Source organism: Phalacrocorax aristotelis, chromosome 7 (assembly GCF_949628215.1).
Source record: "Phalacrocorax aristotelis chromosome 7, bGulAri2.1, whole genome shotgun sequence".
In the NCBI taxonomy this organism is placed as follows: Eukaryota; Metazoa; Chordata; class Aves; order Suliformes; family Phalacrocoracidae; genus Phalacrocorax; species Phalacrocorax aristotelis.
Window position 1 is genome coordinate 24,150,341 of NC_134282.1, and position 20,899 is coordinate 24,171,239.

The 20,899-nt window shown below is 49.7% G+C and overlaps 1 protein-coding gene across 1 annotated transcript; it reads left to right on the forward strand.

The window, feature by feature from the left end:
* Positions 1-17,951: 17,951 nt before the first annotated feature.
* FOXL2 (forkhead box L2) lies at positions 17,952-20,386 on the forward strand. Its single transcript, XM_075098337.1, has one exon. It carries the CDS (start codon positions 18,317-18,319, stop codon positions 19,238-19,240), a length of 924 nt encoding a protein of 307 aa, XP_074954438.1. The 5' UTR covers positions 17,952-18,316; the 3' UTR covers positions 19,241-20,386.
* The last annotated feature ends 513 nt before the right edge of the window (positions 20,387-20,899 follow it).

The following is a 20,899-nucleotide window of genomic DNA, read 5'->3' on the forward strand; positions in this document are numbered from 1 at the left end:
TGTGCATAGTGAAGACATCTGTGGGGAAAAAAAGAAAAAACACTCAAGGCAGCTAAAGAGCACTGCTCAGAACAGGTTGCATCCCAGCGGGGAGAGCTGGCTTGAGTCTTGGCTCGTGAAGAGGTGCCTCTGGGGACTGAAAGTTTTTTCTTTACAATTGAAAACCTGTATTGTGTAAAATTGTTTAATACTTACTGTTCAATTGATTTTAAAGTGGATAATCATCACTGAGCTTTAAATACACAGAGATTGTTGCTGGAGCTACAGACTTTCTTTGTTAATACTAACATTAAATATTTATTCTGGATAAGGATAATCTAGTAATATGGGGAAACACCTGTGATTGAACTGCTGCGATAAGGATCTCTACTATACACTTCTACTGCCAATATTTTCACAAAACTCACTATATTTAGTAATAAATGATTTTCATTCATTTTCCACTCCTTTTGTCTCACAAATTTGAATATAGTTGATGCATGAGTCTTTACAGTAGGTTGCAAACCCCGATTCATGTCTTTAAGGACCTGTGCTAAATTGTTTAAGGAGTTCTGTCTGACAGAAGCCCTTTTTTTCCCTCCAGCACTAATTGGGTGATGATAATTGGGTCGCTTTAGGAAACACCAGAGCAGGAGAAGGCAGCTGGAGACAGTGTGTGAGGAAATCCAAAACCATGCACAGATTTAAATTTTTATGAAGCTTCAGCAATATGCTGTCTCACTTCAATGAGTATTACCAACTGGCAGTTCCTCTCTGTTTGCTTTGACAGCACTACTTGTGTGGCTTTTTAAAAGCTATGTGGAGAATGGAGTGATGTGTTTCTCCCTCTGACAATAATATACTCCGGGACACTGGTATATACTCTGGTATGCTGAATACCTTTGTTATATGTATATGAATGTTAGAGGCTTCTTCACCTAGTGTTATATATTATATTTTTCAATTGCAAATATCTGATAATTGTGGGTTTTAAAACTCTTACTGATATACCATGCATTAATTTAATTACTTCAAATAGTATTTTGTTCCAGAATGACTTAGGTTTTTTAAAACACCCTCTTGAGAAAGAAACGGTTTTGTGGCATTGATATTCATTTTTAAAAAAATACAGCCTTTAAACAGCAGTTGTCATACATCCTTGTAAGCATTGGATTAGGCTCTTACCTATGTGAAACTGCTGCACTTCAGTGAATTATTCTGAGCTTTGGTTTTTGTAGAATTAGTAATTTCTTGTTATTTTAGTTGCTGTTAAGACTCCTGTAAACCTGGACCTTGTGAAGGTAACAGTAAATTTCCACTTGCTTTAGTGAAGCTGAGATTTTTCTTTCTCAGTGGGAAGAGAAATTTCTCTTTCAGCCTTGTACAAAAGCCGGGGGTAGCAAGCAATCTGTCAGAGGAGTTTAAAGCAAGAACAAGTGAACCACGATCTCAACTGATTCATCTGTGTGTGAGGGACCTGGAGAAACTGTGTGTGATGAAAAGCATCTCATTCTTTAATTTCTGTCCTTATATGAAAATCCACGTGATCAGGAACTACCCACCAATCCTGAATTATTTCAGTCCTTAAAAAGCAATTGCAGGTCACACGAGGGTTGACATTTCCCCTGCATGCGTGTCTAGGCAAGAGCCGTGTGCTTTTAAAGAGTTCAAAATTCACTTTCAAAAGTGGATTTGCAGCAGAGCACATTTAACCTCAAACTCAGATTGGTGCGAGGGCTTTGGAGTTTCAGGTGTGTCTCCAGCCTTTTCCCCTCTTGGGCTGTTCTGTGCCACTACATGAGTGCAACGTAAATAGGAGTATTTACTTGCTTCTATTCAAGCAGCTTAACACCCACTGAAAATAGCTGTGTAATGAAGTCCCTGCTTTGAGCAGTACAGTTTTGACAGCAAAGGAACTCGGTGCTTCTGTTTTCCATGTTCTGTTAGCTGTGTAATGGTCCCAGGATGTATACAAAGCACTGAAAGGCAACAAATCCTATTTTTATTATAATAAAAGCAACAAATAACATTTCCATAATAATTTCTGTTGCATTTTAAATAGCTTTTTGATCAGGTTAAATTTATTTGTGATAAAAGAAACATTATATTGCCACTTAACCTACAGATGCTCCTCTTGTGTTTTAGTTTGTCTTAATACTGCTTTAAAGGCTCCAGTGAAATCTTCCTACAGACTACTGAATATCCAGGAAATGCAGTATGCCTTTTCTTCTGGCTTCCAGTTCTGGTTATGTTCTTCTAAAAAAAAGTTTGTCTAGCTGGAAAACACAGGGAGTTAAAGAGTCTCTTTCTGTGTATCAAGTCCTTCCTTCACATACTAAACTGTGTAGTAACTATTATTCTTGTAACTGGTAAGTGCAGGCTCTAGGACAAACTTTTTCTATTGTAATTATTTATTCCAGAGCTGTGGTCTCTGTATGTTCTCAAATGAGGAATAGGCAGATGAAACCTAATATGTAGATGAAATCTAATAATAGCGTGGAGGTTTTTCTTTTTCAGTTCACTGAATTACGCTCTAAATGGGCTGTAAGTAGTTAAGTTGTCCTATGAAAGCAGGGGAATACAATGGCAACACAGTGTCAGTAATAGGTTGGCTGCTTTTTTCTATGCTTGTTTCTAAGGGGTATGTAAATCTGGAAATTTTTGTTTGTTTCTTTTTTAGCTAATGTAAAGCAATAAACAATGAACTTAGAATCACACAGACAAAATGCGCATCTTGTTTTGGAGTTGTTTGTGAGTAGAGGGCTACTATTATTAGTGGTCAAATTACAGCCAGGTCTGCCAGAGGAAGGACAGTCAAAGTGTTCACACAGCACTTAGGACAGAAGAAAAATGAAGGGCACCACATCTTCATTCTGTAAGTGGAAAGTGGAAAATAAGCTGGGTTGGAGAGCAACATCTAGACTGTGGTGTTATCTAGGTGTTGTGTGTTCAGATATGGGTAACAGTTCCACAAAAAGCAACATCAAGTTAAAATCAGCTGCTTTTGAGGCCTCATCTAGAGGTGCGATCTGTGTTTACTTTGATTACATTTCGGTCTGAAGAGGGCCATGAGGACTGCAGCCTGACTGAGTATTACAGTCATGTTTCAGAGAAGCCTTCTACAGACTCTGTTCTGCAAAGCTGTCTCACTGCCTGTCGCACCGGTTGTGTGCTGTCTGCTTTTGCAGTTTACTATGGTTAATGCAAGCAAGTATGACAAATACTGAAGTCTGCATAAATAATTTATCTCCCATATACCTTATTTAAGCTTTTATACTCACAATATTTCACAGTAAGAGCTGAGGGTTTTCCTGCTAATGTGAGGTGTTACAAGCCGCCTAAACCTGAAGCTAGATGGCAAGTAATAGACTTAATCAACACAAACCACTTATTTTTAAGCAACAACTGAGAAAAGAGAAGCAATGAGAGAGGTATTTTTATAGTAAATTCAAATTCCAACCACAACAAGAAAAGATGATGGTAGTGAATTTAGTACACTTCAGTAACTGTCAAGGATCCATACCGATAGGCCTGTTTTCATACAAAACTGGTTCCAGACAGACAGGAGGAAGATGTCTGTATCACGGCTGTCACCAGGTAGAAACACACACATTCGCACCTGCTTTTGTCTTGACTTTTGCGGTCAGACCTGCCTTAGGCATGGGCAGCACAGTCAGGCAGGCAGTGAGCTCAGGATGGGGCAGCAGGACCCCCATCGTCCTCCATCTCAGCTCCCCGCAGGAGCAGCTGAACCCCTCACCCTGCTGAGTGCCAGGGACAAGCTGCCCTACTCCCCTCCGCTCCCCATCCTGCTGCTGCAAGGGCTGGGGACTCCCTTCAGCACACTTCCTGCTCTCCTGGGCTCCTGTGGCAGCTTGGCAGGGCTCAGATCGGTTACTTTATTTTCATTATTTTTATCTGATTCTTTGGGTGACAACATTCAGTTTTACTTAAACTATTGAGAAGCCTGGAATACCTGCAAACACTTTCAGGTGCTTGTATGTATTACACTGGGGGTCAAATACCTGCGCGGGAGCATTCTGATTTGACAAGTTTCTTGCTGTTGGATTAACATGTGCTTAACAAACCAGCACATTTTTAAAGCTTGCTTGTAGACCCCTCATGAAATGATCTGAGAACATTTGCTGATATTAAACATTTTCTTTGTTTACTTTAAAAATGACAAGTTTACTTATCCAAAGTCCTTTTTCTGTGTTGCCTTAGCACTCATTTACATAGGAAGGCTTTAAAAAAAAAACAAACAACAAATTAAGTGAAGATGTGAATTTAAAACAAATTACTTTAATGGCATTAAAATGCTGTGTAGGAATTCTTTTTAGAATTTGAGTGCTCTAAACTGCCTTTAACTTAGTTAACTTGAAAGCCTTTTGATTGTGAATAAGTAGGGGACTGAGGCCAATTAATTAATCCACTTTAAACATTAATTCAGTATAATTTCCTGTGTCTGTAGGCAATCCTGAGGAGTACGGGCTGCAGAAATGGAAACTCTATGGATTGTGCTTTCTTTCAAAGGACTCTGGTTCCCATCTTGGTCTGGTAACAAGTAGCTAAATTTGAAAAGAGTTCAGCAGTTTAGATTTTTTTTAAAAAAAGATCTGTTTCCTAGAGTCACAGTGGTACCAACTGAGTGCTTGTGCACTCCTTAAAATATGTCTTTGTGCCTAACTGTGTGTGCTCAGCTCTTTAAAATCTAGTCTCGACCTCTTCAAAGTTTCTGCAGTGACTGTGGTGTTGGAAACCTGGGTTTGTTACTATCCTCTTATATAGTCTCAGTATCCTCTTCATCAGATTTTCATTAAGCATTTCACTAAGAAAATTAAAGTTCATTAGAGATGTTGTTCATGTCAGCCTTCCCAGCTATTTCTGAGTCTCTTTTGAATCCAATGCAGTGGAATTTAGAGAAATACTGTGAGCTTTGTAGTTAATTTTCAGGGGAAAATTCTGTTGGCAGAACATAAGGCACGTACCGATTACCAGCGATAGATGCTTCTTTGGTATAATCTGTGCTGACCGTAATAACGTATAGAATATAGCGTAGTGGCGTTTGTGATCATAAATGCTGTAAGCTGTGCCTCATGGTGCAGAAGTGTTTTGTGCACAGTTTCTTCTCCAGTGACCGCTTCGAGCCTTTGAAATTCTAAGTTATCGTTTTCCAGTATAGAATGTAACAGCACTGCTGTTTAAAAAAAAAAAGACAACTTTTGAATTTATACCAAGTATTTAATGGCAAAATCACAATTTTTTATTCCACTTAGCAATTTGGCAGTAGAAAGGCCCTACTGTGTTCTTTCTTTGAAGTCTGAAAAAAATCTGGCCTAGGTTCGTTATTTGGGGAAAAGAGATTTGCCTTGTGTAACAATTATGCTCCTAATGCCAGGGTGCGTTGTGTTTTCCTGACACAAACATTTGGCTCATCTTTTGTTTTTATACCAATGGCTATTCAGATGAGACTTGTAGAATTTGGAAAGAAAAGGAAAGCACCTTCTAATAAGGGATTGTCTTCTCATTAGCCCTACTGATTTTCCAAAGGTTTTTGCTTCGTGTAATGCATTATAATTATATGACAGGAGAACAGTGGAGAATACGGCATAGCATTTCCCATAGGTTTCCTTTCTGAGATAAGAAACATAAACATTCTGCTTTGCTTCTCCAAGAGGACAAAAAAAAAAAAGAAAAGAAACCTCTGCAGTTTCCTGCGAGGCAGTTGGATGTGAGGTGCTTTCTGGAGCTAACGGTTTCCATTGCCAGACAATGATCTGTGTCATGCGGGGAAACTGGGTGTACAAAGTAAGGAAGCCCCCTGGACTGAAGTGTGTGTCCTTGGCTTCCTGAAAATGTGCCTTATCGCCCAAGGGTCCCTACGCACTCACGCAGCTTTATCTGCGCAGCTCCCGGAGGGGGAGAGTGGCTGTTTATTTTTCCAGGGCGCTCTCTGTTCTGGGGGAAACAAGGGAGGCTTTTAATTGGATCTTTCTTTTGTTCCTGGGTAGCTGCGACTTCAACGAAACCAGGAGGAGCGGGAGCAGGACCGAGGTCTGGTTTAGGGTATGCATAGCTTGACTCTAAATGACCCACCTCTGTTTCAGCCGTGACACCCGGGCCAGGGAAATATTTTGCTTAGACTGACTTTCCTAAGGCAGGGAGAGAATCTCTAGTTACAGAACGAAGCAAACATCAGCGATGCTTTCCATTTGCTCCACTCTCTACTGCACTTCTACAGTCTAAGTTGTACAAAAGGGGAAAAAATACCCAGGCATCGCTTTCCTGTACCAGCTGGGAAGCATGTGCTACAGTTCCCTAAAAGCCTGGGTGGGTAAGAGGTTTAAAAGCTTTGGAAGGGTTCAACAGGAGAAGTTGTAAAATTGCTGTAATGCCCCCAGTGCTAGTGGTTAACAAGATAGTGTCAAACACAGAGGGATGACCTCCTCAATAGCTTCAGAGCTTTGCAGTTCCCTGCATTTTTTGCTTTCTTGTTTAACTTTCTCATTTGTAACTTCTTTTATTATTCTCAAACCAAGTTTTGTAATGCACTGACATCTGCTGTGTGTTTGACTAATGCAGCCTATACATAATGGGGCTCAAGAAATAAAATTTAAGAAAAGGAGGAAGGAGAATGAAAGAACCTGGTAGCTTATTATATGTTATACCAGGAGATAAGAGGGAGCAAGACACCCTGCCTTTAAGGATCTTGTATTATAGTTGTTTTGTTGGAAGAAATGGCACAAAGTAAACTGATTTCAGTCATGCAAACAGCAGTTCTATTGATTGACTATAGTTATCACCATTTAGAAAAGGCTACATTAGCCCAATTCTTCCCTTATTTTTGGTCTAATCAGGGTTGTGGTGATGTGATGGCCCTGATGTGGTGGACATATGATCCTGATAAATAGCTTTTCTGCCAATTTTCAGAAACATTGAAATTGAGAGGAAACAGTGTAGATGAATAACCCAACTATCTGCACGATAAGCACTGTATTATTTACAACTGTTCTGCAAGATGGGAGTGGCCTCTAACCTACCAGCAAGTAATTGTAGGTACTATAGCAGGAGCTGCTGCACTGTAACATCACTTTTAAGATACTAGACGAAATTGTGAAAAGGCTCTTCCAGGTAGATAGCAGCAAAACTTACTGCTGGTCTAAAGCTTCCCTGAAACGTTTTATCTGATGATTGATTTCTGGCTGGGGTGTCAAGCAGCGGAGGTGCTCCATGACGGCATGGGACAGTCATACCACCACTGTCTGTGGGTTGAAGGTAAAGCCACAGATGGCTTGTGTATCACTCAAAATCAGATCCCAGCCTGTGCTCCTGCCCAGGATACATTTCAGCTGGACATTTCAGAGACACAGGGCAGTACTAATCAGAAATCTTTTATCAAAACAGTTTTAAATGAGAAACTAACTTTTGCCCAAAGGAATAGTTAGGCAGTTTTGCTTTTTGTCAAAAACTGACTGTATTTCTAATGAAAAATTGAAGCCAAGCTGGGATTTTTGGTTATATTGTTCAGCTGAAAATAGTGGTTTATAAAACCAGACTTTTTTTTTTTTTTTTCAGAAACAAAGTGTTCTACTAGCTTGAGGGAAGAATCTCTTCTACGACAAAGACTGAAAATCTAACAGCCTCTCTGTAAAAGGGGGAGCCTCCTAGCAAATGGTGTCTCAAAATACCAACTTCCACTAGCTCCATGAATCAATGAGTTATGGGTTGGTCCCTCATGTTAGTCCTTCTCTAGGTAACATTAAGGTGGTAAGTCTCTGATGTAGGCCAGATCCTATGCATAGACACTTGAGCAAGAAAGGATAGATAGCCTTACTTTTTTTTTTCCTATCCCAAAACAGTCTTTAAAAACTTGGCTTTTTATTGTATAGTTTAGTAGAAAAACTAGGCTTCAAATGAGCCATAAAATGTAATTTCTCCTTTTGTTAATTCCCAGCAAATGTGCAAAATGGCTGCAAGGCCATGACGGTGCTGAGGTAACACCTCACCTAACAGAAACAGAAACAGAGAAGTACCTTTTCATTATGAATAATCTTAAATAGTAGGGGAAATCCTCCTCCCCTTGAGATCAAGAGGGAAATTCCTTCAAAAGAACCAAAATTTAGCTTTGTATTATTCTGAAAGCCTGTTTAAAAGCCCTGGTGTTTCTACCACTTTGCAGTCTTCCCACAAGCAGGAAAATGAGATACAGCTCTTCACATCCTTACATCACTCTTACAGGTCAGTAGAGGGTTTGTTTCTGGGTTGGTACTCAGGAACATGTCCTCAGCATTAAGTGATTCCTAACTTTCATTCTTTTTTTTTGTTTCAACTGGAGTATTGTTGTCCCTGAAAGTCTATGCTGAAGTGCCCTTCATTCGATATTTTAATGCTTCTTACAGTCAAGCTCTAAATACCACATTTTCAAAATTAGATGTCTGACATTAGCAATCATGACCAGTATTTAGGCACATGAGTTCCCAGGTGCATTTAAAGCTATTGTGTATTACCTAATTCAGAGAACCCACATGTACAAAAATGTGACATTGACTAGTGGAAGATCCAATAGCAAGTAAAACCCTGCTTTATGCCTTCCAGCAACGTTGCTGTTTGTAAAACACTTGAAGTGCCCAAAATGTGACATGCTGCTTAAATGTCATATATTATTCAAATCATAACATCAACTAGTAGAGACTCATGCTTTAAGCAGATTTGTAACTGTTAATGAACTAACGTATCAGGTGAAGCTGGGCTTATTTCTCCTCATTGGGGTGTAAGCCATGTATGGGGCTGCATTTGTTCCTTGATATGCGCTGCACATTTTCAGAGCTGCTCTGTAAGGATGCTAGAATACACAAAGCACTAAAAGGTAACAAATCACTCAAGGCAAAAATCTTAAAAAAAAAAAAAAAAAAAGAAACAGCCAAACCCTTTCATTTCCTCTGCTATTTATTTAAGTCAGATAAAATCAAGGTAAAAAAAATCAGCCTTTTGCCTTGCCCTTAAAAATGAACCACAGAAGAAGAACAAGCTTTTTTGAGCTATTATTCCAAATACCTGCTGAAGATTTTAGCATACATGCAATACATGCTTCTGTATTTTGTGGGCATTGCGAGAGCTAAGCCAAACAGGAAGCCATTGAACAGAACCATCTCAATACAATATTCAGTCATGGACTTCCCTGTGCAGTTAATGCTTTCATGCTCGTTGCATTCAATCATCATTCAGCAAGAATCAGCATTCAATAATTCATGCTTACTATGAGACACCTGTGGCACCAGGAAGATGAAGATGGATGGTATGGAGCTAACTAGGTACCTAAGAGGACAAGGAAGAAGTGGAAGAGAGATTTATTTTGAAAATAATTGCATTTTGTTGTTAAATTACGTAAGTGATGTTTGCATTCTGAACCCCGCTGTGGCCATCATGGTAATCCTTACAAGCCCCGAGTGTATTTATCCCCTGCCACACCCCTGCCTTTGGCCAGACCTTTGCAGGAGCTGCTCTGACAAAGGTCTCTGGAAGATGGGCTGAATCTTTGAAATTTACAGCAGTCCTCACCCTTCCCCTTTCCAATCAGCATCGTTCCTGTGGGCTGTGCTGGCTAGCCCTGAGTCACGCCGTTGGGAAGATGTTCGTGTGTCCTGACCTCCACACAGAGCTGTTGCTGTCTGACCAGGTTGTGCTAGCTGGCTCTGACAGAAACTGTGACTTGAACCCTTGGGTCACAGGGTGGAATTATTTGTGCCTAGCATATGTTGGACTTGCCTGTGGGGCTTAACTTCTTCCGACAGCTATTCTTATAATGGTATCTCTCTTTTATATGTTGCAAGGGATAGCTACAAAATGGGTGAAAAAAGGAAAACAAGTTAAAACGGAATTATATGTAAGTAAACAAATTGTAATAAAATGAATGGGCTGAACTTTCATCTACATCTCAGCTGGATTTGAACCAAGCCCCTTCTGAGAGTCTAAGAAAGTTTGGTTAATTAATTTTTGTTTGGTCTGCTCTGCATTTCCTTGCTCTCATTGCAACCAAGAGCAGAAATACTGGAAAACTATGAGCAAGTCTGATATGCTGATATTTCTGGCCAGGTCAAGAGTAGGACAGGCTGGAAATGTCATGCAAACTCCCATGTTTGGTAGATTTCCAGTTCAGGTTTGCATACTCAGAAGGTTAGAATAAGATTGAGATAAACAAAAAGACCTCGGAGCGAATACAGAGACAAAAGTCAACTTCCAGAATTTAGGTGGCTCAGCTTACACTGAAATATTCAGCTTCTTCAAGGCTCTGTTCTTGCTGTGAAGGGAAACTTAATGTTTTGGGATTGCATTGTGCTTCCAAGCCCACTGGTTGGTTGGGACAATGCAGGGACTGAAAAGACACCTAAGGGTCAAATCGAACTTCCACTAGCACCACAACCTGTGTCTTCAATGAGTACATGCTTTCAAGTTATGCATTCAAGTTTGGGGGGGACTGTGTGTAATCTGAAGTTGACTTTGGCTAAAGCTTAGCTCTTTTCCTTCAGAAGGAAGAAAATCACTTCCATCACATCACTTTTAACCTGATTTTCTACAGATTTTGTGTGGTTTGATCCAACAAAACAGATTTGTTCTCTGATCAAACCTAGTTATATAGTTTGCAATCTTGTAATCTTTTTAGAAACATAGTAGTTACATTTAAAATGAAACAAACTTGTGCTTCTAATTGTTTTAAAGTGCGGCATGTACTCAGTAGAGGCACAGCTATAGTTGGGGGGAGTTAGATTGTCAAGTGCACCAGTTCCAACTGGGGAGCTTAGAAAAACAGAAATGGCTTCACTGTTCCAGTTCATGCAGGCTGCACGTACATCAGTGTGGTGATGCCACGTATTCCTCCTGAACATGGGCTGCATATAACACTTCAAGTTTTTAAGAGCTGGGTGTGGTTTGTAGGGGCATGGTAGTCCCCTCTCACCTTAACTCTGCCCTCTGGATCTGGCAGGGTATTCTCTGAGTGTTTCAGCCAGGGCTTCTGTTCAACGAGCAGATGGGGAGAAGCTTGTCTGTATATGAAGCTATTCACAAATGGTTTCTATGGGTAACATGTACATAAACTCCAGATGTAGACAGTCTATTTTACAACAAGAGTACCCTGTTCCTGGCTAACCTAGCCCCTTCTACAAGTTCTGGAAGACCTCGGGACATGACTACTTAGCTTCAACCAAGTGCAACTGCTTCTAGTTGCTCAGAAGTGGGAAAGGAGCACGACTTACATGGTCATAATGCAGATAGCAAAATCTAAGTGTACATGTGGGTTTTACAGTATGTTTCTGTGTCTGGATAGCTTTGCTCCCCAGGGCAGCACCTCCCCTGCAGGAGCCTGCAGAAAGTGGACAGAGAGCGCTGAACATCCCCCGCACAAATTCGCAAGAAGCTGCTGAAGACAAAACTTGAGTTCACAGCACACAGATGTGCTGCCTAAATTCAGTGGTCTGAGTGAGTCACCATGAGCTACTCTCCCAAGCGAAAATCAGCATAGCTGCAAGCATGTACAAGCATGTCCTCACCTGGCCAGGTCTGTTGTAGGAGTGGGAGCCCATGGCACGAGATTGAGCATGAGTATCCCCAGATACTGCCACAGCAAAGCACTCCCAGTATGGACACAGCTAGCTAACAGCGTCAACTGCTAGACCTTACTAAAACCTCAAGCCTGTTGTACAGGCTCTCCAGATTAAAACAGCTTTGCCAGTATGACTAGTATGACAAAACTTGCCAGCAAAGTTTTATCACGTGAGGAATTGCTCTTTTCCCAATCCCTAACACTGCAGTTCTGTTGCTACATTATGTTCGCGGAGCTATATCTCCTAAATTTAGGAGTTTCAACTTGTAACCTGAATAACCTTTTCAAATATCATTTCCTCAAAGCAGTAACATCCCAGACCCTGGATGAAAACAGGCTTGAGTAGGTTATATGAGTTCACAGCTAATAGCTTGGGACCCATGTTCTCAGAGAAGTAAAAGAAGACACAAATCTCTTCAATGTCCCTGGGTTGGTTGGAAGAATTTTTCTTGAAGCCTCTTTTTTTTTTTTTTTTTCTCCAAAAAATCTGACCTTCGCACTGTTTTCCCTGCTTGGATCTTTAACAGTGCACTTTTCCAAACAGTGTAAACAAGCCTGCAGATTTTTTTTATTACCTAAAAATTATCTGTTAAACAGTGTAACTCTGTAGCAACAATGGGAGAAGCCTGCTTTGGCTCTAATTTTGTTGTACAATGCTATTAATTTGCAACTTCAGGGTGATCTGGACATGACTGGACTTGTATGGTTTGGGGTTTTTTGTCCTTTCTTTTTTTTTCCCCCACCCATACTCTGTAGAAAAATAAGCATCAATTTCGAATTGCTAGAAAGAGCAGCTTGCTTTGGAAGTTGTCAGACTCTGATACAAATGATCTTTGCTTCGAGCTTCCTAAAGAGACATAATTTCTACTCTGTCTAAAAAGAGGAGGCTGGCTTGTTTGTTTTTATTTGCAGCATTCGGCAGCATTGCTGTAGGCCACTAACTGCAGGATGGCAGTAACACAGGATTATCCTGCAGAGCCGTAACTAGTGAATCCATAACAGCCAACCTGAACTCTGCTGCGGGCTGCCATTTAATACCACAAGAAACTGTTTGCATTTCATCATGTAACCGGTTGTGTGAATTCAGGAACCTTCCCTGGATCAGGCTGTGTTTTCAGAAGAAAGAAAGGAACTACCAAATGGTAGAGTGAAATATATAGTTTGTTTTCCTGTAGGCCTGTCCTCTAAGCATAAACAAATATACCGTAGCAAAGACTCTGGCTCAGGCTACAGAAAAGAAACTGAGTAGGGAAGAGAAGGGAAGTAGGAATATAAGAGAGAAAAAGGTTGGAGCTGCCTTTTCTCATGTCATAGATTTCTTTGATATTGAGGCAGTAGGAGCAGGCTCAAAATTAAACGGGACAGTGAAAAGTATCTTCACAGTGTCAGCTGAAGGGGGAAATCTACTCTCCTGATCCTAAAACATTTCCCTCTAAAATTCCCATTGGAGTGGGTATAGAATTTGAGCCCATTTGTGACTTTTCCCTCAGGCCCTGTTAGATGGGCTTTTATTCAATGTGATTTCAGTCCAGATCATAATAAAGTTGCTCTGTTCCTCATGAAGCTCACATTATGGATGTACAGCCATCACCGTCTACGGACTGCTTAGTTTTTTCCTGTAAAAACAGAAATCCTCGTACAGCTGGGAGGTTGTAAAAACAAGCCTGAAGCTACCAGAATTTTTAGCTTCACAGTATAAACGAGAAATTAAATTCTCCACTGCAAAACATATACGCACCTATATATGCTCAAGGTTTTGACAATGGGACTCATTCATGCAGAAGAAGACACTTTCCAGGTGAATATTTCCTTGTTCTGGCATCACACGCCAAGTAATGTAATTATAGAGTGTTTGTGAAATGTTGGGGACTGTGCTGCCGGGAATCCTCTGAGCAGACGGGGAAGTAGGATCCCGTGTGTGTTTGGTGTCCCTAGATGAGCGAGGTGATCTGCAGGCCGAGTGAGAGGTGAGGTTCTGAAAACTAAAGCTTTCTCCAAGGCAGTGTTTAGGGTCTAAAGGGAGTGACACGCACGCAGTTCTGTCTCACATAATTGTTGCGTTGAAGTTGCAAAGACTGTTACTCCTGGTAGCCGGTGCTGTGCCGCTAATCAGCACCTCCAGGATCGAGCCCTGCCTTCAGGTGTCGTTTTAGAAGGGAGCGAAACGGGGACTAGAGAGGGAGCGGGGCGGGAGGGGCCGGGTCCCGCGGGCACCCCCGCGCTGCTGGGCCCTCGGGGTGGCCCGGGAAACGCGGCCGCCCTCCAGCCTAACAAAGACCGCACTCGATTAGTTCCATCGAGCCCAGAATACTTCATTTCCCGCAATACGTTTTGTTCTTTCTCACGAGCGCCGGGCTGCCGGACAGACCCTCGCATGCCGGTTTACGTGGAACGGTATTTTCCTGTGCGTGTTACGGGAATAAACACTGCGTAATCTTAAAGACTAGTAGTAGTTGGGAAGAGAAAAAAGGGAAGAAACTGGAAATGGTTGAAACGGTAACAGGGCGACTGCCCTGTCCCGGCTGCTCCGGTAGCTGGGCCGAGGGAGGGGAAGGCGCTGCCGGCCCGGCGGGGACCGAAGGTTCGCGGCCCTGCCCGCCGCCGGGGAAACGGGTCTCGGAACAAGGCGCGCCTGGGTCCGCTTTTAGATCCCTGTCCGTGCCGTTCGTACGCGAACCAAATTAGCGGGGGTTAATATCGTTCCCGTGGCGGCGTGCTGCGGGCGGGAGCGCTCCCCAAAGCGGTTACTCAGGGCTACGCAGAGGCACCAGCCGTGTGCCCGTCCCGCACCAGCCGTGTGCCCGTCCCCGGGCGCTGAGACCCGGCGTGACGCCCGGAGCCGAGCAAGGGCCAGAGGACGGGCAAAGGGGCTGTGTCGCCTGTCCCCGGCCGGGTTTGGGTGCGGGAGGAGGGAGCCCTGCCCCGGAGCCTGCGGGCGGCGGCTTGGCTGCGCTGGCCGAACGGGAGCGGGGCGCTCCGAGCCAGGGACGTCCCGGCGCTCCCCGCCAGAGACATGTTTTCTCTCCAAGAGAGAAAAAAAATTTTTTTGGAGAGGAAGTCTGCTACATTTTCAAAGAAACCGACCACAAAACCTTCCAGGTAGAAATCGGCTCCGCTGTCTGCACGGGGGTGAGTAAGAAAAAAACCCACTCGGACTGGTCTAATCTTAGCAGCAGCCGAAGGCACGGCTTTCGTGAGAAGTCGTGTCCGGGCTGCCGGGGCCAGGCGTGGGGGCGGCGCCCTGCCCGTGTACCCCCGCGGTGCTTCCCGGTGCCCTCCCGGCGCGGGACGGGGCGCGGGGCTCACGCCGCGCTCCCCACGGAGACCCCGCCGCTTGCCGCGCCCCGCTCCGCGCGGCCGTTCCACCCGCGGGGACGGGCTCAGCCGCTTCCCAGCCGGAATACCGGGCGTGGGACCGCCGCGGAGGCTCCCGTGCTCTGTTCGGGCAAGGGGGCCCGGCCCGGCTCGGCTCGGTACCGGAGAGGCAGGGCGAAGCCCCATTTGCAGCCTCTCTCGAGCGCTTCTTAGCGGGGCTGGGCGGCCGGGGCCGAGTCCCGCTCTGCCCCCCTCCTTCCCGGCTTCCCTGCACCGGGACCGGGCTGGGGCCGGCGCTGTTCTGCCCCCGTGTGAAGAAAGAGAGTGCCCTTTCCCCGCCGCCTCTCAGCGTCCTGCGGTGGGATCTGCCCCTCGCCGCAACGGGCCGGGGTCCGGGCACCAGCACCGTGAGCTCCCCCCGCCCGCCGCTAGCTCCCCTCCTGCTTCCCCGACACTCGAGGGCCGGGTCCGGGCGCAGCTTCACTGGCTCCTTCTGCACTCGCTTTCTCCGGGTTGGCTAGACCCCTGTCCGCCCCCGGGAGCCGCGGCCGGCGGGGCGCGGGCTCGCCCGGGCTCACCGGCACCAGCACCGGCGGGCAGCCACCGCCGGGCCGGGCCGTTCCCCCGGGGCCGCGGCGGCATCCCTCAGCGGGGAAGGGCTTACCGCGTCCCGCGGCTCGCTGCCCGCCCGTTACTCGTATTCCCCTCGCTGCGACGTTTCTGTGAGTGCCGGTAAGACCTCAGCTCTCCGCCTAACTGCAGCTACAGCGTCCGGGCTCGGCTCTAGTGGCGTGCCCCTGCGTATGCACGTGGTTCCTTCATGTCCCTAGAAGGGTTTAATTAGCCCCGGGGAGAGGGGAGAGCCCGCCGGTGCCTGCCCGCTCTTGGGTCCGACGCCCAAGTAGCCACACACGGCGCTGCGCGCTCACCTTTGCCGCCGCTCGGCCCGACCGCCGCTCCCAGCGCTGGGCTGAGCTTCTGCCCTGTCATCCGAAATCCCCCTTGGTGGGGCTGTCAAAAAAAACCCAGACAAGCCCCCTCGGATGTCAAATGTCCTCTGCGAGCGAGCGAGCGAGCCCTGGTAAGGAGCTGCGCGCCCGGCTTAGGAGTGAAAAGGGCGGAATCTGCCATTTGGCGGAGGTGATGACACACGCAGCGGTGCTGTTCCACCTGCACCGGCCCTCGCCGCGGAACCGCCGGCGCCGGGGAGCGCCGCGAGCAGCATGGGTGGCCGCCACAAAGAAGGGAGCCCCTGCCCCGGGGAGCCCGGCAGCCCGGCCGCGGGCGCGACGGGGCACAGCTGGCTCCGGTCGCCCCGCCGCTCTGCGCGCAGCCAGCCGCCGGGGGCCGGCCGGAGGAGAGAAACCCGGGGAGAGTCTCTCCCGCGGGCCTGAGCCCTCCGCAGTTTCGTTTGTGCGCGTTAGGGGGGCGCTTAGGGGGCGGCGGGCGCTGCTCCGCGGCTGGGTGCGGAAATACTGGGGGCTCCGTTCTGTGACCAAACTGCTGCAGTCCGTGTTTTAGCGTCTGCGTTTCTCCGCCGATGGGAGCGAAGGGATTCGTTATGTAGCAGTAAGCGAAGATGCGGAAACGTGTTTTGACCGAGAAATAGAGTAATATATACAGTTATGATAGCTCCCCGCAGGGCTTTTTTATTTCTGGGCTAAAATACGTTTCTACCTCTTCGGCCGCCTTCCCCCGAAAAGAGCCCCTCTCGGGGAGGGGAGCGGGGACCCCTGTGCCCTCGGAGAAGTGGGGGTTCCGTGCGTGGGGTGGCGAAGCCCCGGGACGCCCCGACGGGAGAGGCGGTTCGGGAGCTGCAGCCCTCCGGGCCCGCGTTTGGTTACGAAAATTGATGGAGCGCATAAAATCCGCGGGGCGGGGAATAAGCGCAGCGCGGTGGTTCGCGGGCGAGGGAGGCAGAGCGAGCCTGAGGGCCGCGACCTGCCGGGCCGCGGAGCTGCGGGCGCCGGGGTGTGCGGGCAGCTTCCCCGGGAGCGAGGGGAAACGCCGAGCTGCCCTCCAGTGCGGGCGCGGAGGCCGGGGCCGTGCAGGCAGATCCCTGCAGCGGGCTCACCGCAGTGCTGGGCCCCGGGGCAGAGCGGGGGCCGCGGTCGGGAGCGCGGGTGGCCCCTGGCCCGCGGATCTCGGCCCGGCTCCTGCGGCCGCCTCGTCTTGTTTTTTTGGTTGTGTTTTGGTTGGTTGGTTGTTTTTGGTTTGGGGGGGGGGGGGGAGTTCAAGAGGACAAACGGAGCCATTCCGGCCCGCTCCCGGGACTGGGGCTGAAGGCTCCGTTAGAAATCGGTGCAAAAAGCATCCTCTGTCCGCCTGCCCGCTCCTGTACCCGCAGTTGGGGCGGCCCCGTGTCAGTGATTTATTATTGCACGACACCTCTTGTGCTGAGACGGCCTTTCTGCTGCTCGGGGAGGCTCTGCCTGGAGGCAGAAAAGGGGAAGGAGACGGGGAGCGTCGATGCCATCACACGCTGCTCCGGGAACCGTGTGAAATATGCCGTAGCCCTCCAGGGCAGCGAGCAGAAAAGCTGCCCGGTGTGTTGTTCCCCGCCTCGCCACCCTGCCCCGGCCCTCGGGGCGTCTGGCAGCCCCGCAGCCGCGCCGGGTGCCTGCGCCTACTTTGCGGGAAGGGAGATGGAGGGACCCGACACCCCCCGCTCCCTGCCTCCTGCAGGCACGGGCTGCAAAATCCGACGGGCGGGGAGCGACCACAGCCGCCCCGCGCTCCCCGGGCGCGATCGGTTGGCGGGGCCCGGGGCCAAGACATATAAACGCGACCGCGTGTACGACTGGACGTTTGACAGCCGCGGGGGCCGGGGCTGCGGGCACACCCCCTCGCACCCACCGCCCCCAGCGCGGCTCCTCGCTGGCCGGGAGGGGAGCGCGGCGCCGCGGGCCCCGCCGGGCTCACCGGGCGGGCAGGCGGCGGAGGCTCGCTCAGCCCTCCCCCGCCCCCGGGACGCCTCCCCCCTCCCGCCCCCGGCGGGGCGGCTGAGCCGGGGCGGTTCCGTGCCGCTCCGCGGGGCCACGTCGGGCCGCGTGTGGCGGGGCTGAGCGCGGCGCCGTGACTGCGGGGTGAACTCGGCCGTGCCCAGCGGCTCGGCGGCGATAGGGGAGCGGGCTCCTGACGAAAGCGGAACTCGGCCGGGCCCATACAAATCAGAAAAGAGCCCGGCCGCGGCGGCAGAGGGGAGCCGAGCCCGCGGGGGCAGGGACGACGACGCCGCCGCCGCACTGCACGGACCAGCGGCGCCGCGAGAGGCGCCTCCCGATCTCCGTCCCGGCTCCGTCCCCGGCCCCGCTCCCGGCGAGTTGCGGGACGGGAGGGCCGCCAGCGGCCGGGGCTCCAGCGCGCACCTCGCACCGGCCAGCGCTCCGCACCGGGCGGCGGGGCGGCGGACGCGGGGACACCATGATGAGCAGCTACCCGGACGGCGAGGAGGACACGGTGGCGCTGCTGGCTCGTGACACCGCCGGCGGCAAGGAGCCGGAGCGGGGCAAAGAGGAGCTGAACGCCGACAAGGGCCCCGAGAAGCCGGACCCCTCGCAGAAGCCCCCCTACTCCTACGTGGCCCTGATCGCTATGGCCATCCGGGAGAGCGCGGAGAAGAGGCTCACGCTGTCCGGGATCTATCAGTACATCATCAGCAAGTTCCCTTTCTACGAGAAGAACAAGAAGGGCTGGCAGAACAGCATCCGCCACAACCTCAGTCTCAACGAATGCTTCATCAAGGTGCCCCGGGAGGGCGGCGGCGAGCGCAAGGGCAACTACTGGACCCTGGACCCGGCCTGCGAGGACATGTTCGAGAAGGGCAACTACCGCCGGAGACGGAGGATGAAGCGGCCCTTCCGGCCGCCCCCGACCCACTTCCAGCCCGGCAAGACCCTCTTCAGCCCCGACAGCTACGGCTACCTCTCCCCGCCCAAGTACTTGCAGTCCACCTTCATGAACAACTCGTGGCCGCTGGCGCAGCCCCCCGCGCCCATGCCCTACACCTCCTGCCAGATGTCTGGCGGGAACGTCAGCCCTGTCAATGTGAAAGGACTCTCGGGCCCGGCGTCCTATAGTCCCTACTCGCGGGTGCAGAGCATGGCGCTGCCCAGCATGGTGAACTCCTACAACGGCGTGGGCCACCACCACCACCACCACCCGCACGCCCACCACCCCCAGCAGCTCAGCCCGGCCAGCCCCGCGCCGCCCGCGGCCCCGGCGGCGAACGGAGCCGGCCTCCAGTTCGCCTGCGCCCGCCAGCCCGCCGAGCTGTCCATGATGCACTGTTCCTACTGGGAGCACGACAGCAAACACAGCGCCCTGCACTCCCGCATAGACATCTAGGGAGGCTCCGGCCGGCCGCCGCCGCAGGAATGCCCTCGCCCCGGCCTCGCTGCCCCTCTCCGATCCCGCCGCGTCCTCCTGCGCCCTCGCGTCTCTCCTCCTCCTCCTCCTCTCTAGCTGCAGACTTTCCTCTCTCTGTGGCCAAACTGTTGCGGTGGGAAAAGGGTAGCCCTGCTCCGCGCGTGGTGTAAGCGTAGAAGCCGTTGTGGAGGAGCCGGTGGTGTAGGTGCGGGAGCTCTCCCGGCGGGGCGGCGGCGGCCGGGCCGGCTCGAGCGAGCCGGGCTTCACCGGCCGCTCCTCGGCTCGTGTCTTTGTTTGTGAAGGGTTCGGGGCGGGGGGAGTGCGCGATTGAAGTTAGGCTGATCAGCCCTCAAAATTCTGCTCCGTTGTAATTCGGCCGTAATCTTTTCGGGCTCAGCCTTGGGGAGAGTAAAGCGGAGCTTGTAAATAGCGGAGGCATTTCCGCGCGTGGCGGTGCGGGGCTGGCGGGGCCTAGACACTGCGTGTGCCCGCGGTGCTTGTCCTCCTCCTCCTCCTCTTCATCCTCTCGTTCTCTTTCCTCGGTCTGCAAAGCACTGCGCTTCTTACGAGCTGCGGCTTTTCGTCAAAATAGTACTTAGGTGGGGACTGCTGCAACAGCAGGAGATGTGCGATGTTGCTGGTTATTAGAAACCAACACACAAAAACCGCCAGGGTCACTCGTGAAACGTTTCGGCAGCGGTAAATATATATTTTAAAAGGAGACAATGTCCTCTGAGGTCTTAAAAGTAATTTTATACAGGTCTAAAAAATATTTTGATGTTATATAAAAAAAAAAGACGGTTTCCTATAGATTGGAATATTTTTTCCGTGTGCGTATATTATTAATAATGAAAGTTTAAACTGTCTTCGTATTTTTTGACCCCAAACCTGGCCCAAAATGGATTTTCCGGTAGGTTCTGCTTTTGAGTGCTTGCCCTTTTCTTAAAACGTTTTGATCCTTCGATTTTACATAGATTAATGTGAAAAAAAAAATAGCGTTTATAACACAGGGGCCAGTTCATAGCGATTTTATAAATGTTTATGTAAGCTGATAGATGCTGTGGCATAGTACCATTTTGGGACCAACTTTTCTAGAGTGAACTAGCACTTTTATTGTACTCTCTAGCATTGTAAAGTCTCCAATAAAAAAGCCTTTCCTTCCTTCCATATCGTTTTATTTCACTCCGCTCCTGCGCGCTTGGGATCGAGAAGCGGCGGCGGAGAACGGGGCGGGCACCGTGTGCCGGGGCGGCTCCGCGCTGCCCGCCTGGCTCCCGGCCACGGCTCCCGGCCCCCGGCCCGGCCCCGGGCTCGCAGCGGTGTCCGCACGCCCGCTCCGCTGCTCTAGACCAGTGGGCTGTTCTCGGGCGGTGTGTCGGCCCCGCCGAGCGCCGCGGCGGGCCGCGCACCGGCTGGAGGGGTCCGGCGGGGCCGCCTCCTGGCCGCGCCGATCGGCGGCCAGGCTGCTGGTCACCGCCGAGGAGGTGCGGAGACCGCTTCGTTGGCAGGCCGGGCGGGCCTGGGAGCGCCGCCGCTCCGCTCCGCTCCGGGGCGCGGGCAGCCGCCGGCGCCTCGCCCATGTGTGCGGCCCTCCGGGGCGGCGGGAGCAGAGCCCTCCGGGCAGTGCCGGGGGCTGCG